General features: G+C 42.1%; 2 protein-coding genes across 2 annotated transcripts in view; both read right to left on the reverse strand.

The window, feature by feature from the left end:
* kmt2ba (lysine (K)-specific methyltransferase 2Ba) overlaps positions 1 to 4,153 on the reverse strand; it is a 31,466-nt gene extending 27,313 nt beyond the window's left edge. Inside the window, exon 1 of the mRNA XM_034095106.1 lies at positions 3,780 to 4,153. Within this exon, the coding sequence (XP_033950997.1) occupies positions 3,780 to 4,079 (300 nt within the window). The 5' untranslated portion in view covers positions 4,080 to 4,153. The remainder of the gene's footprint in view (positions 1 to 3,779) is intronic.
* Positions 4,154 to 9,269: 5,116 nt separating this feature from the next.
* LOC117455560 (zinc finger protein 595-like) lies at positions 9,270 to 12,057 on the reverse strand. The gene is made up of 5 exons (XM_034095108.1): positions 11,977 to 12,057; positions 11,389 to 11,520; positions 11,195 to 11,310; positions 10,561 to 10,704; positions 9,270 to 10,461 (listed from the first exon to the last, which is right to left on the reverse strand). Exons 2-5 carry the CDS (start codon positions 11,486 to 11,488, stop codon positions 9,730 to 9,732), a joined length of 1,092 nt encoding a protein of 363 aa, XP_033950999.1. The 5' UTR covers positions 11,489 to 11,520; positions 11,977 to 12,057; the 3' UTR covers positions 9,270 to 9,729.
* Positions 12,058 to 12,258: the final 201 nt, after the last annotated feature.

A 12,258-nucleotide genomic window follows, 5' to 3' on the forward strand; every position in this document is an offset into this window, starting at 1 on the left:
CTTGTTTTTACATTAGGCGTTAGACTGACCTACACAACATCAGTGTGACAAATGAAACTAAATTTAAGGGCCAACTTTTAACCAAAATGTCAAGAAAATCTTAACCATTTGAACATTTTCGAGGTCACTTGTGATTATTGCTGTTTTCATTGTGAAAGTAAACCAGATTACATGCATATTTATCACTCCCCAACAATATAAATGAAATATATGATTAGTTTTTGAAAATACTCTTTGCTAGATCAAATTGAACAATGTAAGTGTCCCATCGTTTTTTGTGATAAAAATGTAATTTATGTTAAAAAAAAAAACACTAATAAAAACTAGGTTTACATTTTGCTCATGCTTTTCTAGGACAAATATAAATGAAACATTTTTTTATTAATGTTTATTATTTTTAATCTGTCATATAATAATCAAAGCCCTGAAGGAAATAAAGCAATTTAACAGCAATTGAAACACAAGAACCACTCAGCCAAAAGTATTTGGCTGTGAAATATAAAGAGATGATGAGACATCCATATAAATGACAGAACAGATATAAACACAAAACAAATCAAAACAATTAACAGTCACTATTCATAAAATACATTATATCCGAAAAATATATTGATGAAGTGACGCTGCAGAACATCATGTGAGTCAATGGGCAAGTCCGTTTAGGAAACACATGATGTACAGAACTTCTTCATGTGTATAGCACAGATGTACTTGTTGCAGTTGCTGCAAGTAGTCTGTGTCTTGGAGTCCTTTGAGGGTCCACAGAGCTGGCTGTGGGGGTCTTCTTGCGGCTGGCTGTGGGGGTCTTCCAGCAGCTGGCTCTCAGTCAAGTTCATCTTCCAATTCGCTGTCAAATTCTGAGTTTACCTCCACATTACCCTCATCTTCAGAAATGTCTTCCTGTTCCACTTCACCGTGTTCTTCTAAATGCATTCCACTCACTCAGAATATATTTTGGCCATTTTGCTGGTAGATAATTGTAGTTCTGCATTATGTCTCTGTTTAGTCCCTCCTCCGGCATGCAGGTGCGAGGGGGACAGTGCGAGAAAATGTAAAATGTTTATACATTTCTGGAAGATCTAAAATGTTTATAATGTTCTAGGATAGTTTTGTGTACACACGACAAAGGGTAAAGATCAAGGGAAAACAGGTTCAAACAGCTTCTCTATGCATGTGTGTGTGTTTTTCCGGGTATTGTATCCGGGTCAGATCTGACCCGAACCTCTTATGAAGGACATTACATTACATTACATGTTACTTGTTAGACGCTTTTATCCAAAGCGACTTACATACTCAATACTGTGGAAAATCCACACAGGAGCAATTTGAGGTGAAGTGTCTTGCCCAGGGACACAACGACATGCTGACTGCAGTGGGGTTTGAACCTGTGACCCCCTAATCCGAACACCAACGCTCTATCCACTGCGCCACACGCCTCCCACAGACATAAATGCGGGTGGGCATTTTTTCACAAGTGGAAAAAGATAAAAAAATAATTCCACATGTCCTTCACAATAAATAAGCCCCGGCCATTGAGTTTCAAGTAAAACGAAAATATCCTTATATATTTTTTTTTTATTCATTGAAAATGGAAATCGGGTCAATTTGACCCGAACACCACACAAGGGTTAAGAAATAACTCAGCCGATTCTCTGCATATGCATGATTGATAATGGTAGTTATACACAGTGTTACACTCAAGCTACATTCGAATAAAAAGCAGGCTTTTCTAACCATTTCTCCCCTAAAAGAGATTTTGATCAAGCAGAATACTGGGTAATACACAATCATCTATATCGCCACAAATATTTAAGTAGATCGTTGGAACAGTCAGCGTGCAGCAACCCCTTCACGCCTCTACATGAGATGCAAAGATTAGATACTACAGCAGATCAAAATCATGCTTTGACCCGATTCCATATCACTCACATCCATCTTCCTGTGCAATATAACAACATCTCCATAGATCTGTCGGATATGAAATCTTCCCACTGATATATATTCCAAACCCCTGAGGAGCACATGAGTGTGTGGCACTAGGTGACGTGTGGTTCTCCAGTTGAACAGCACCCACAAGCTTAAGCACGGGCCATGTGACTGTTACAGTACACTCTAAAGGGATTGCATCAGTGAAGTCCGACTGATGTCAGACACTAAAGCCCCTGCTCTGGATTAAATAATATGATTAGATACAAATTTGGCATGATACCATAATCAACCCGGATCCTGTCTGGACGGAGCTACAAGGAGACCATCCTTGATGTGAATGACATTTAAGACACTTGCTTCTGTAAACAAACACAGATAATATAAATACTGGGTGTATTCCTCTTTTGTTTGTCGTAAAATATTGAGTTTCATTATGAATGAATCCAGGTCTTACCAAGGATGCATTGTATACACCAAACACTTTTTATTGGGTGATAATGGTAAATGTACATGTGTTTGTATTATTTAGTGGGTGGCTGCATGCACCTGTAACATTTGTTTTGTGATCCGCCATTAAACGCAGAACAACAAGAGCAGCACACCGACAAGAAACTGAATGTGTTGTCAAAGGTGGGGATGTTTTTCACCGTTCCACAAATAACTACAACAAAAATATTCACATGAAAAAGAAATAGATTCCTGACAGGAATTGCTTTTGCATTTTTAATCTAAATAAGGCCAGAGTGCATAAAAAGCATCAAAAGACTGATTAAGCTTGTTTATTTATAAAGTGAGCCTAAACCCTGAATGTCCACAAAGCCTAAATATGATTAATAATCAAATGGAAAAACTAAATAAATCTCTCCCAACACGATTTCTACCTCAGTGCTACTGACCCCTCTCATCCATGTCAATCAGCCAGACTTGATTTTAGCAGATGGCACTTTGCATTAACTCCTCATTTGTGACAAAGCCTGTGCAAGCAACATGATTATGCTTTCTTGTAGCTTGCAGACCATCAACTAAAACTCCTGCTATTTTAAATAGAGTGATCTTATAAAGAGAAGAAGTTAGATTATTCTTTAACTTTACCTCAAAAAAACATCAATTATCAAAAGGGAGAGTCATGATGGGCTTGATAAATGTTTATAAACAAAGGGCTGTGCAGAATTAAGTTTAAGATTATTTAGTGTGGTCCAATGTTTTTTAATGATTCAAATCTAGGTGATTTTTCTTTTTGCGTCCCCTTTGCATCATTTTCAAAACACCGAGCAGTCAGCTGACAGCTACAACGTGGAGAGTGTGAACCCAGATCAAGCAGCTGCAACGTTAAATACGACAAGATAAGCCGCCTGTGTATGTCAGCACAGAGTGGGAAATTCAACTCAACAAAGCGCGTCAGGGGATGAATACAAAGACATTTAGTAGTTTCAACAACAACACTCATTCACGATTGTCATCATACCGCCAAAGTTTCCGCCTAATGCTCTTATCATGCAAACAAACTGGACTGACGCTGGTATCTGTGTATGTATGGCTGTTGCAACTTAGAGCAATGATATCACAATGTATTTATGTCAAAAGACATAATTCATATTTTGTACAATATAATTATAATATACTCAACCAATCTTAAGGATACCCTGCAGGCAGACGGCTAGCATAATGCCTATTTTGGGTTACTGTTTGCTATCCAAGTTACGGCTAACTAGCTCTACGTTAGCCTAAATACTTTTTGTAAGTAACAAATAATTTAATTCTAATATCGTTATTTGAACAAACTGGCTTTATGCGCCCCGTTAAACCCTTTGTTACACATCTAGCTGACGGGCTACAGTTAGCTTATTCACCTCCTCTTCACTGGACATGAAGCCCGCATCTCTCTGCCTGCTGTGCTTCTCCCACAACCCGAGCAGCCGCAGCAGGGCCGGGTCCTCGCTCAACGCCAGGCCGATGTTTACGGGCCTCGGCCCTTCGGAAGCCAGATCCCCGTCGTCCGAGCCCAACCTTCCGCATTTGATACGTTTCTCCGAGCGCAGCCTGCTGCGAACCGTGCACGGCCGACCCGGGAAGCGAGCCCGAGCCGGCGCTTGAATGCTCAAGCCCGCCACGGTAGCGGGAGGGGATAATCCGCCTCCCGATGCCGCCATTATTTACTACAACAACACGGAGCAGGCAGCGGCTGACAGCAGCAATCTGAGGATCTGAGAGGCAAGATGGTCTGCGCGAGCAAAGGCGCGAGATAGAAAGGAAACACAGGTGCATCATGGGAAAACGAACTTCGCCGGCCCAGAGCGACCCCTGCTCGACACACTGGGAGACTTCGCTTGTGCAGATCAGTTTTTATTTAATTAATGGTATTTATGGGCTTAGATTTGTCTCATAAATATTTGTGTGAACATAAAAATAATTTGTGTGTAAATATGTGATTTGTAAATGAAAAACACTATCCACAAATGCATTTAAAAGATTTGCAAACTCACAAATAAATGTGCAAATGTAAAACGGACCTGCAAATGCGCAAAATATTTTCACAAATAAAAAAAAGATCTGTGAATACTATAATTAATTTACAAATAAACAAAAGAAATTTGTGAATATCTCTTTAACATTACATTACATTGCATTTAGCTGACGCTTTTATCCAAAGCGACTTACAATAAGTATATTCGACCAGGAAGACACAACCTTGAAGAAAACAGAATCATATAAGTACATCAGGTTTCATAGAGCCAAGTATTTCAAGTGCTACTCAACTGGCTATAGATAAGCCAGTCCTTTATTAGTATATAAGTGCTCTGTTAGCAGTTCTTTGTTAGTAATTCTATCGCTTGAGGTGGAGTCGAAAGAGATGAGTTTTCAGTCTGCGCCGGAAGATGTGCAGGCTTTCTGCTGTCCTGATGTCAATGGGGAGCTCATTCCACCATTTTGGAGCCAGGATAGCAAACCCACGTGTTTTTGCTGATGGGAACTTGGATCCCCCTCGCAGCGAGGGTGCAGCGAGTCGTTTGGCTGATACAGAGCGTAGTGCACGCGCTGGGGTGTACAGTTTAACCATGTCCTGGATGTAGGAAGGGCATTCGCAGCATGGTATGCAAGTACCAGTGTCTTGAAGTGAATTCTAGCAGTTACCAGAAGCCAGTGAAGGGAGCGGAGGAGCGGTGTGGGAAAATGTAAGAAGGTTGAAGACCAGTCGAGCCGCTGCATTCTGGATGAGCTGCAGAGGTCGGATGGCACATGCAGGTAGACCAGCCAGGAGGGAGTTGCAGTAGTCTAGGCGTGGGATGACGAGAGCCTGGACCAGAAGCTGAGTCGCTTTCTGGGTCAGCTGGGGACGTATCTTCCTGATGTTGTAAAGCGTGTATCTGCAGCAACGGGTTGTAGCAGCGATGTTTGCAGTGAAGGACAGGTTGTTATCTAGGATCACACCCAGATTCCTTGCAGTCTGAGTCGGGGAAACAACAGAGGTGCTGATGTTGATAGTCAGGTCAAGAGTGGGACAATATTTTCCCGGAAGGAAAAGCAGTTCAGTCTTGTCAAGGTTGAGCTTGAGGTGATGAGCGGACATCCACTGAGAGATGTCAGCTAGACAAGCAGAGATGTGTGCGACGACCTGGGTCTCTGAGCGGGGAAAGGACAGAATGAATTGGGTGTCGTCAGCGTAGCAGTGGTATGAAAAACCATGCGGGCTAATGACAGATCCGAGCGAGTTTGTGTACAGGGAGAAGAGGAGGGGACCAAGAACAGAGCCCTGAGGGACCCCTGTAGTTAATTGATAAGGGTCGGACTTGGACCCTCTCCAAGTTACCCTGTAGGTATGGTCTTTGAGGTATGAGGTGAGGAGGGAAAGTGCAGAGCCTGAAACTCCAAGTTCTTGGAGAGTGCGAAGGAGGATCTGATGATTCACCGTGTCGAATGCAGCAGACAGGTCCAACAGGATGATGACAGAGGAGAGGTATGCTGCTTTAGCAGTGTGCAGTTCCTCAGTGACAGCAATGAGAGCAGTTTCTGTGGAGTGACCTGCCTTGAAACCAGACTGGTGCGGATCCAGAAGGTTGTTCTGATGGAGATAACAGGAGAGTTGTTTAAAGACAGCGCGTTCAAGTGTTTTAGACAGGAACGGGAGGAGAGAGACAGGCCTGTAGTTTATAACATCAGACGGGTTGAGAGTGGGTTTCTTTAGGAGAGGGTTTACTCTTGCCTCCTTGAGACTGATTGGAAAGTGACCAGAAGTTAGAGAAGTGTTGATGAAATGGGTGAGAAACGGTAGAATATCAGGAGCGATAGTCTGAAGGAGGTTTGAAGGGATAGGGTCCAGAGGACAGGTGGCAGAGGTAATGAGGATAAGAACCTCACTTGGCGAGAGAGGGGAAAAGGAGGTTAGTGTGCGGGTGGAAGGAGGGTCTGGTGACCCAGCGGTGAGTAAAGGTGAGTCAGAAAAAGAAGAGCGAAAATCATCAACCTTTTTTTCAAAGTGGTTAACAAAGTCGCTTGACAGAAGGGAGGAGGGGGAAGGGGCTTTGGGAGGGTCCAAGAGGGTGGAGAAGATGGAAAATAGTTTTTTGGGATTGGAATAGGAAGATTGGATCTTATCTTGAAAGAAAGTGCTTTTTAACTGAGAGATCGAAGCAGAGAAAGAGGAGAGCCTGATAGGTTAGGAGGTCGTCGCGGTGTTTGGATTTCCACCGTTTCCGCTCTGCTGCCCGAAGGACGGTTCTATTAGCACGCAGTGCATCATTTAGCCAGGGAGCAGGAGGGGACTGACGAGCCTGCCGAGATGTGAGAGGACAGAGAGAGTCCAGAGAGGATGAGAGAGTAGAGAGGAGAGTTTCTGCAGCAAAGTTTGGAGGCATGAGTTGGAACAAGTCAGAGGAAGGGAGGGCTGAGAGCAACGATGACGCAAAGGTAGAGGGGGAGAGGGAACGGAGGTTACGGCAGACAGGTGCAGGATGAGAAGAGATTAGTTTGTTATGTTTGGAAAGGGGTAGAGAGAATGAAATGAAGAAGTGATCAGATGTGTGGAGCGGGTTTACAGAGAGGTTAGAAGTAGTGCAGTTCCTTGAGAATATGAGATCAAGGACATTGCCAGCTTTATGAGTTGGTGGGGATGGAGACAGTGAGAAAGCAAAGGCGGTTAACAGAGATGTTAGTTTGTCTATCTTCCCTGTCTGGAGGTTGAAGTCTCCGAGAAGTACAGCGGGAGGGCCAGTTTCAGGGATGTGTGAGAGGAGATTAACATTGACAACTTTCGATCAGGCATTTGTGAATCTATTTTGTCAACCAAAAATGCGCTTGTGGATCTCAAATCTCTGCTTGTGGGTCGTCTTTTTACACACACACAGAAGGCTTCTCAATTCTCTAATTTCCCCTCCTCGACTCCTCGGTCCTCCGGTAGTGACCCAGAAATGGATTTCAGCGTGCCATGTTGAAGGACATCTAATTTCTCTAAATGCACATCGAGGACCGAGCATCGAGCATCGAGGAGGCTCTCTGGAGGAGCTATAATCGAGGATACACAGGGGGTGTTTCTCAATGTCGAGGAAGGCTTCTCCAGAGCCACTATTTCCATGGGAGCCTGCCTGCAGGCACCAGTCTCAGGATACCTCCACTCTGACCTCCACTCTCAGGACAGGAAGTGCATGCACGCTAAGAATTACAAAATAAAATCGCCACTATCAGTATAGCGCCACTTTCCGAACAGGAAATGCACACAAATACAAAATAAAATCGTACTGACACTTATTATATACATATGTATATATATGGTGGCCCTGAAGTGCAAGACACCACAGCATTTCACAAAACACTACAGCATTGTGTTTTGTGAAATGCTGTGGTGTCTTGCACTTCAGGGCCACCATAGAATGCTCCAAATGGCCCAAAACTTCACAGGTTTGGTAACGATGCAGCCATCAACGCATCTAAGCGTATTATGGGATGTCATCAAATGCCGTTCTGCTGCTTTTCCAAGCCTTTTTAGTTTATTTTATTTTCTCATCACACATTCAAGCCCCCAGTGTTCATGTATAATTTCAATCTAAATTATTCACTTTCTTCTTACACATTACATTTCAGCGTAGCAGTTTAGCGTCAGCTTTTCAGCATAAAGCATTCCCACTAGCAATTTATTCAGGAATTGCATTCTCTAGTTGATCTTGTTATCCCCCTGGTGAATTTGGTGCAGGTTGGAGCTGTCCAATAGTCCCTCTTGCTGGAGAACGCAGGTGTCTCCATAAAGACTCAGCTTCCGCAGGTTTCTGGAGAAAGATAAAAAGCCAATGTTAGACATTTAGGAAAAAAAGGTTTTAATAATAGATGCACACATGCTTATATCATGGCAACATGTTGATGTTTAGAGCAACTTGCTCTCCTTTTAGCTGACAGACTGGTAACCAATCAGACCGTGTAAGCAATAATACATTACAAACAGATGGGTTGATTTAACTCAGTATTATGCCTCCTACATCGACAACAGGTAAGCAAGTGATATTCTTACCAAATAACAGCGTGCAGTGATAGTCATTACTGAGACCCCTGAACTAAAGAAAAACAATGATACTCAAAAGAGACTCAAAGTATAAGCTATGTTGCAGCTGTGGGAAGCGAACACTTTAAAATTCACCCACTTTCACCGAACGCGTGCACGCATGCGCGCGTCACGAGTGTGCTCCAGTTAGCTATCAAACACAAAGCAACACACCTAAGTATTCACATTATTTACTTAACCATGGACAACATTTCTGTTCTACTTTGGCTACGATAATACACTGGACATACACACCTTTTTACTTTTGCCTGTTTTTTGTTGAATTGCATCGCTCTATGGTTGCTCCGGCTATGCATTTTGTGTTATTTTGCCCTACAAATCGTTTTATATTTGTGTTTGTATTTGTGGTAATTCTTTGAGTGTTTTTGGTGAACTCGCAACTCAGTCCGGTGATCACAGTGTCTTTCAATTATATTTTTGATGTTGGAATCAAACTTTTAAGAATATGATGTTGCATATTTTGTATCCACCGATAGTTTGACTTATGAAAGAACAACCATAAAGTCCTGAGTGCAAAAAGAATGTCGCCAAACTGCTCGTGCTGTGGTACAAAATCTGACTGTTTTCTGAACGTTTCCAACATTTTTAGCGCACTTTCAACTGTCTCTCGACTCAGTCCACCACTGGCTGCATAGGTAAAGTCTAAATACATTGCACGTACTCAGGGGCGCCGCCAGGGATTTTGGGCCCCATGAAAAGATATCACATGGGTTACTTAAAAATGTTTTTCTTAATGTTCTAAAATTGTTTGGGCCCCACACACACACACACACAAGAAACAAAACTATTATATAATGCAACAATTATTTACTTTTGGAAAGAGAAAAGACTTGCAGATTACATTATTGAAATCCCTTAGTACAGAAATGTATACAGTATCCATTTATCGGATTGTATGATGTTTAGGATTTACATTCTCTGTGTAATTGTCACCTTTATGTGAACATACTGAAAATAGTCAATTTAAATAAAAAAACATTCCAAACTTGACGGAAAATGTACTAGTTGGTCTACATGAATACAAAAAAAACATTTCAGTTACAATAGACAGCAAAAGGAGCCTTGTTACACAAGCTTGTATTGGACATAAATCATAGTTATGTATAGATCAGAGGAGCATTTTACTCACAAGTGCAGGATGTTTTTCTAAAAGCACTTGAAAAACAGCATTGCAGAAACAATCTCCATTAATGATGTGTTGCATAACTGCTTCAAAAACTCTCACCCTTAAACATTAACATAAACATTTTCTACTAAATAGGATGCAGTACACCCTGAATTATGTTGTTTCCCATATAATATCTTTGTTCTGCTGCCTCCTCTCCTTCAGTGTGGGTGTCCTGGTGGGTCGTCAGGGTGCTCTCTTGTGCAAAGCTCTCTCCACAGGTGGGGCAGGTGTACCCAGGTTGGTGATCCCTGGCCATGTGAGCTTCTAGCTGCTCAGGCCAAGCGTAGCTCTCTTCACACTCTGAGCATGTGTGAGCATTGCCAGAGGGAGGCCCATGTGCTTCACTTTTGTGCGCCCGCAGGGCTGCAACAGAAGGGAATATTAGGTCACAATTTGCCTCGGAACAAGGAATCTTGAGCTCCGGTTGCAGCTCAGTAGAGGGGCAATCCTCTGTTGAAGAGTCATTGTCTTCTTTGCATTTCTCTGCTTCCTCTTCTTGTTTGATCTTCTTGCTCTCAACCATCTCTCCTTGAGTAGCGTTCTTGGGTTTTCGACCACGTTTTTTGGCTTGCGGCTTCACGTCACAATTGATATCATTGGCAAATCTCTCTTGATGCTCCAGGAGCTCTTCCTCTGTCAGGAAACCACTACTACATTTGCAACATTGATAGGTGTGGATGTCATCAGCCACCGTGGGGTTCTGAGGGTGCACTGCCAGTCGATGGTTGCGAAGGCGTGAAGGGCTGGGGAACAAGGCGCCACAGTCTCGGCAGGGACAGCGTCGTTCGATGCAGTCATGTCGTCTGTGTTTGTTCAGCTGAAACACATTAACCATTCTTCATACACAATCAACAACTATTTTATCAGTTCCCAAGCACAAGAAAATGTGTTAACATGTGGCCAGCTGCATCCTCACCTCAGTGAAGGTAAAGAAGTTCTTCTGGCAGTATGCACAAAGGAAGGGTTTCTCCTCTGTGCTGTGGGTGGCCTGGTGTTGGCTGAGCTCCTCAGAGAAGGGGAAGCTCTTGTCACACTTATAGCAAGTAAAGACTGTATCGGTCTGCAAAATTATGAGAAGAAAATGTGTTACAAAGGTGTAATCAATCACAAATCAAAGCTTGATTCAACAGTTTTATAAAAAAAAATGTAGTATTCAAAATAATATAATACTGCAGCAATGTTAGCTTTTTATATGCTATCATTCCTTTCATTCCTCAATCATTACAACTATTTGTTTTTTTTAATCATTTTTCAAAAAGCCAGTATAAAAGAGTGTTGCAAAGAACATCATGAAGTCATATATCAGTGCAAAGCTTAGACTGTAATCAATCCAGCAGTAATGTAACTGGACAACATGATTTGAACTTTGACCTCTGATGCTGCAAAAGAAGCACATGTGCTGCACACATTCTTGTCATTTATTAATTGTATAATTGTGTGCAGTTTTATAGAGAATGTTCAGAATATTGCATTGGAAATTTGCATTTTCAGTTTTTCTCATATTCAACGGAAGAGAAGATAATGGACATGTTTCTCAGTCTTTTCCCTACCTGCTGCAGGTGCTGCTTGTACTGGTCCCGATGACTCTTCCTCATGTGTCTCTCCTTTGCTTTGGAATTAGTGAAGGTGATGAAGCACTGAAAACACTGTAGACTCTCATGCTGATCTGTATCCCAACGAAATGAATTAGGTTAACAGGCAGCCTCTCATCGAGTATGAACTGTGCAATTAAATGTTATCTTACAGGACTGCAAAGGGGCGACCACGGGATCAGACTTGATCTCCGCTGAGGTGGATCTATTGTCACTCCCAACAGTGACTTGCTCTATCTTCAACGTTGCCATGCTTCTTTCAGACACAACTCTGTCAGATGTAGCTGTAACATAGGAACATACAGCAGAGGTTTACACAACAAACATGCATTCTTCATGTAACATAACAGCAAACGACTGCAGTGAGGCTAGCGTGGAGATAACCCGCGTTGAGGTATCATCGGAATGCTTCACATTGTTATTTAATTACTGGAGAGTGGGAACATTTCTACATTTGAAATATGTTGTAAAATAGATACAAATCTAATGAGGAGCTGCTTTTTCGTGGTATACAATAAAGACGAAACAAATAGCTAACAGTGGCTATTGACAGGAGGACAGAGGCAGGGTTACTGATACCACTGAAAACGAGACGGTTGTGCTCATATATTTTCAATAGTGCCACCATGTGCATACTTTCGCGTGTAAATTACAATTTGAAAGCTGCAGAAATATGATAAATTGTGTATAATTTTGAAATAAGTCTTTGTAAACAATTCAAAAAGGCATCCATTTCTTACCGCAAGATACATCCACCGAGATGAAGCAGCAGTGAGTGTTCTGCCCCAGTCACGTGAGGTGGATATGGCTGCCGACCTCGGAGCTCTCGCGAGATTTTTCAAATTGTAGTTTTATGCTTGTGGAGTGTCTTTTAATCGAGTTACAGTATTTTATACATTAAGATCAGATAAGAAGTACTTTATTATGGGCTCAGAACAGTCTCATAATACACACATGCGCACAGAAGGATTCACACTTGTATTTCATGATCCGCAAAAGGATTCACACTTGTATTTCCGGAT

This window comes from Pseudochaenichthys georgianus, chromosome 11 (assembly GCF_902827115.2).
Source record: "Pseudochaenichthys georgianus chromosome 11, fPseGeo1.2, whole genome shotgun sequence".
NCBI lineage: Eukaryota > Metazoa > Chordata > Actinopteri > Perciformes > Channichthyidae > Pseudochaenichthys > Pseudochaenichthys georgianus.

Coding starts and splice junctions, on each gene's coding strand:
- LOC117455560 (XM_034095108.1), bottom strand. CDS start 11,488: ATGGCAACGTTGAAGATAGAGCAAGTCACTGTTGGGAGTGACAATAGA. Junction 11,311..11,388: donor GGTCGCCCCTTTGCAGTCCT/GTAAGATAACAT, acceptor GTTGGGATACAG/ATCAGCATGAGAGTCTACAG. Junction 10,705..11,194: donor ACAAGCAGCACCTGCAGCAG/GTAGGGAAAAGA, acceptor ATAATTTTGCAG/ACCGATACAGTCTTTACTTG.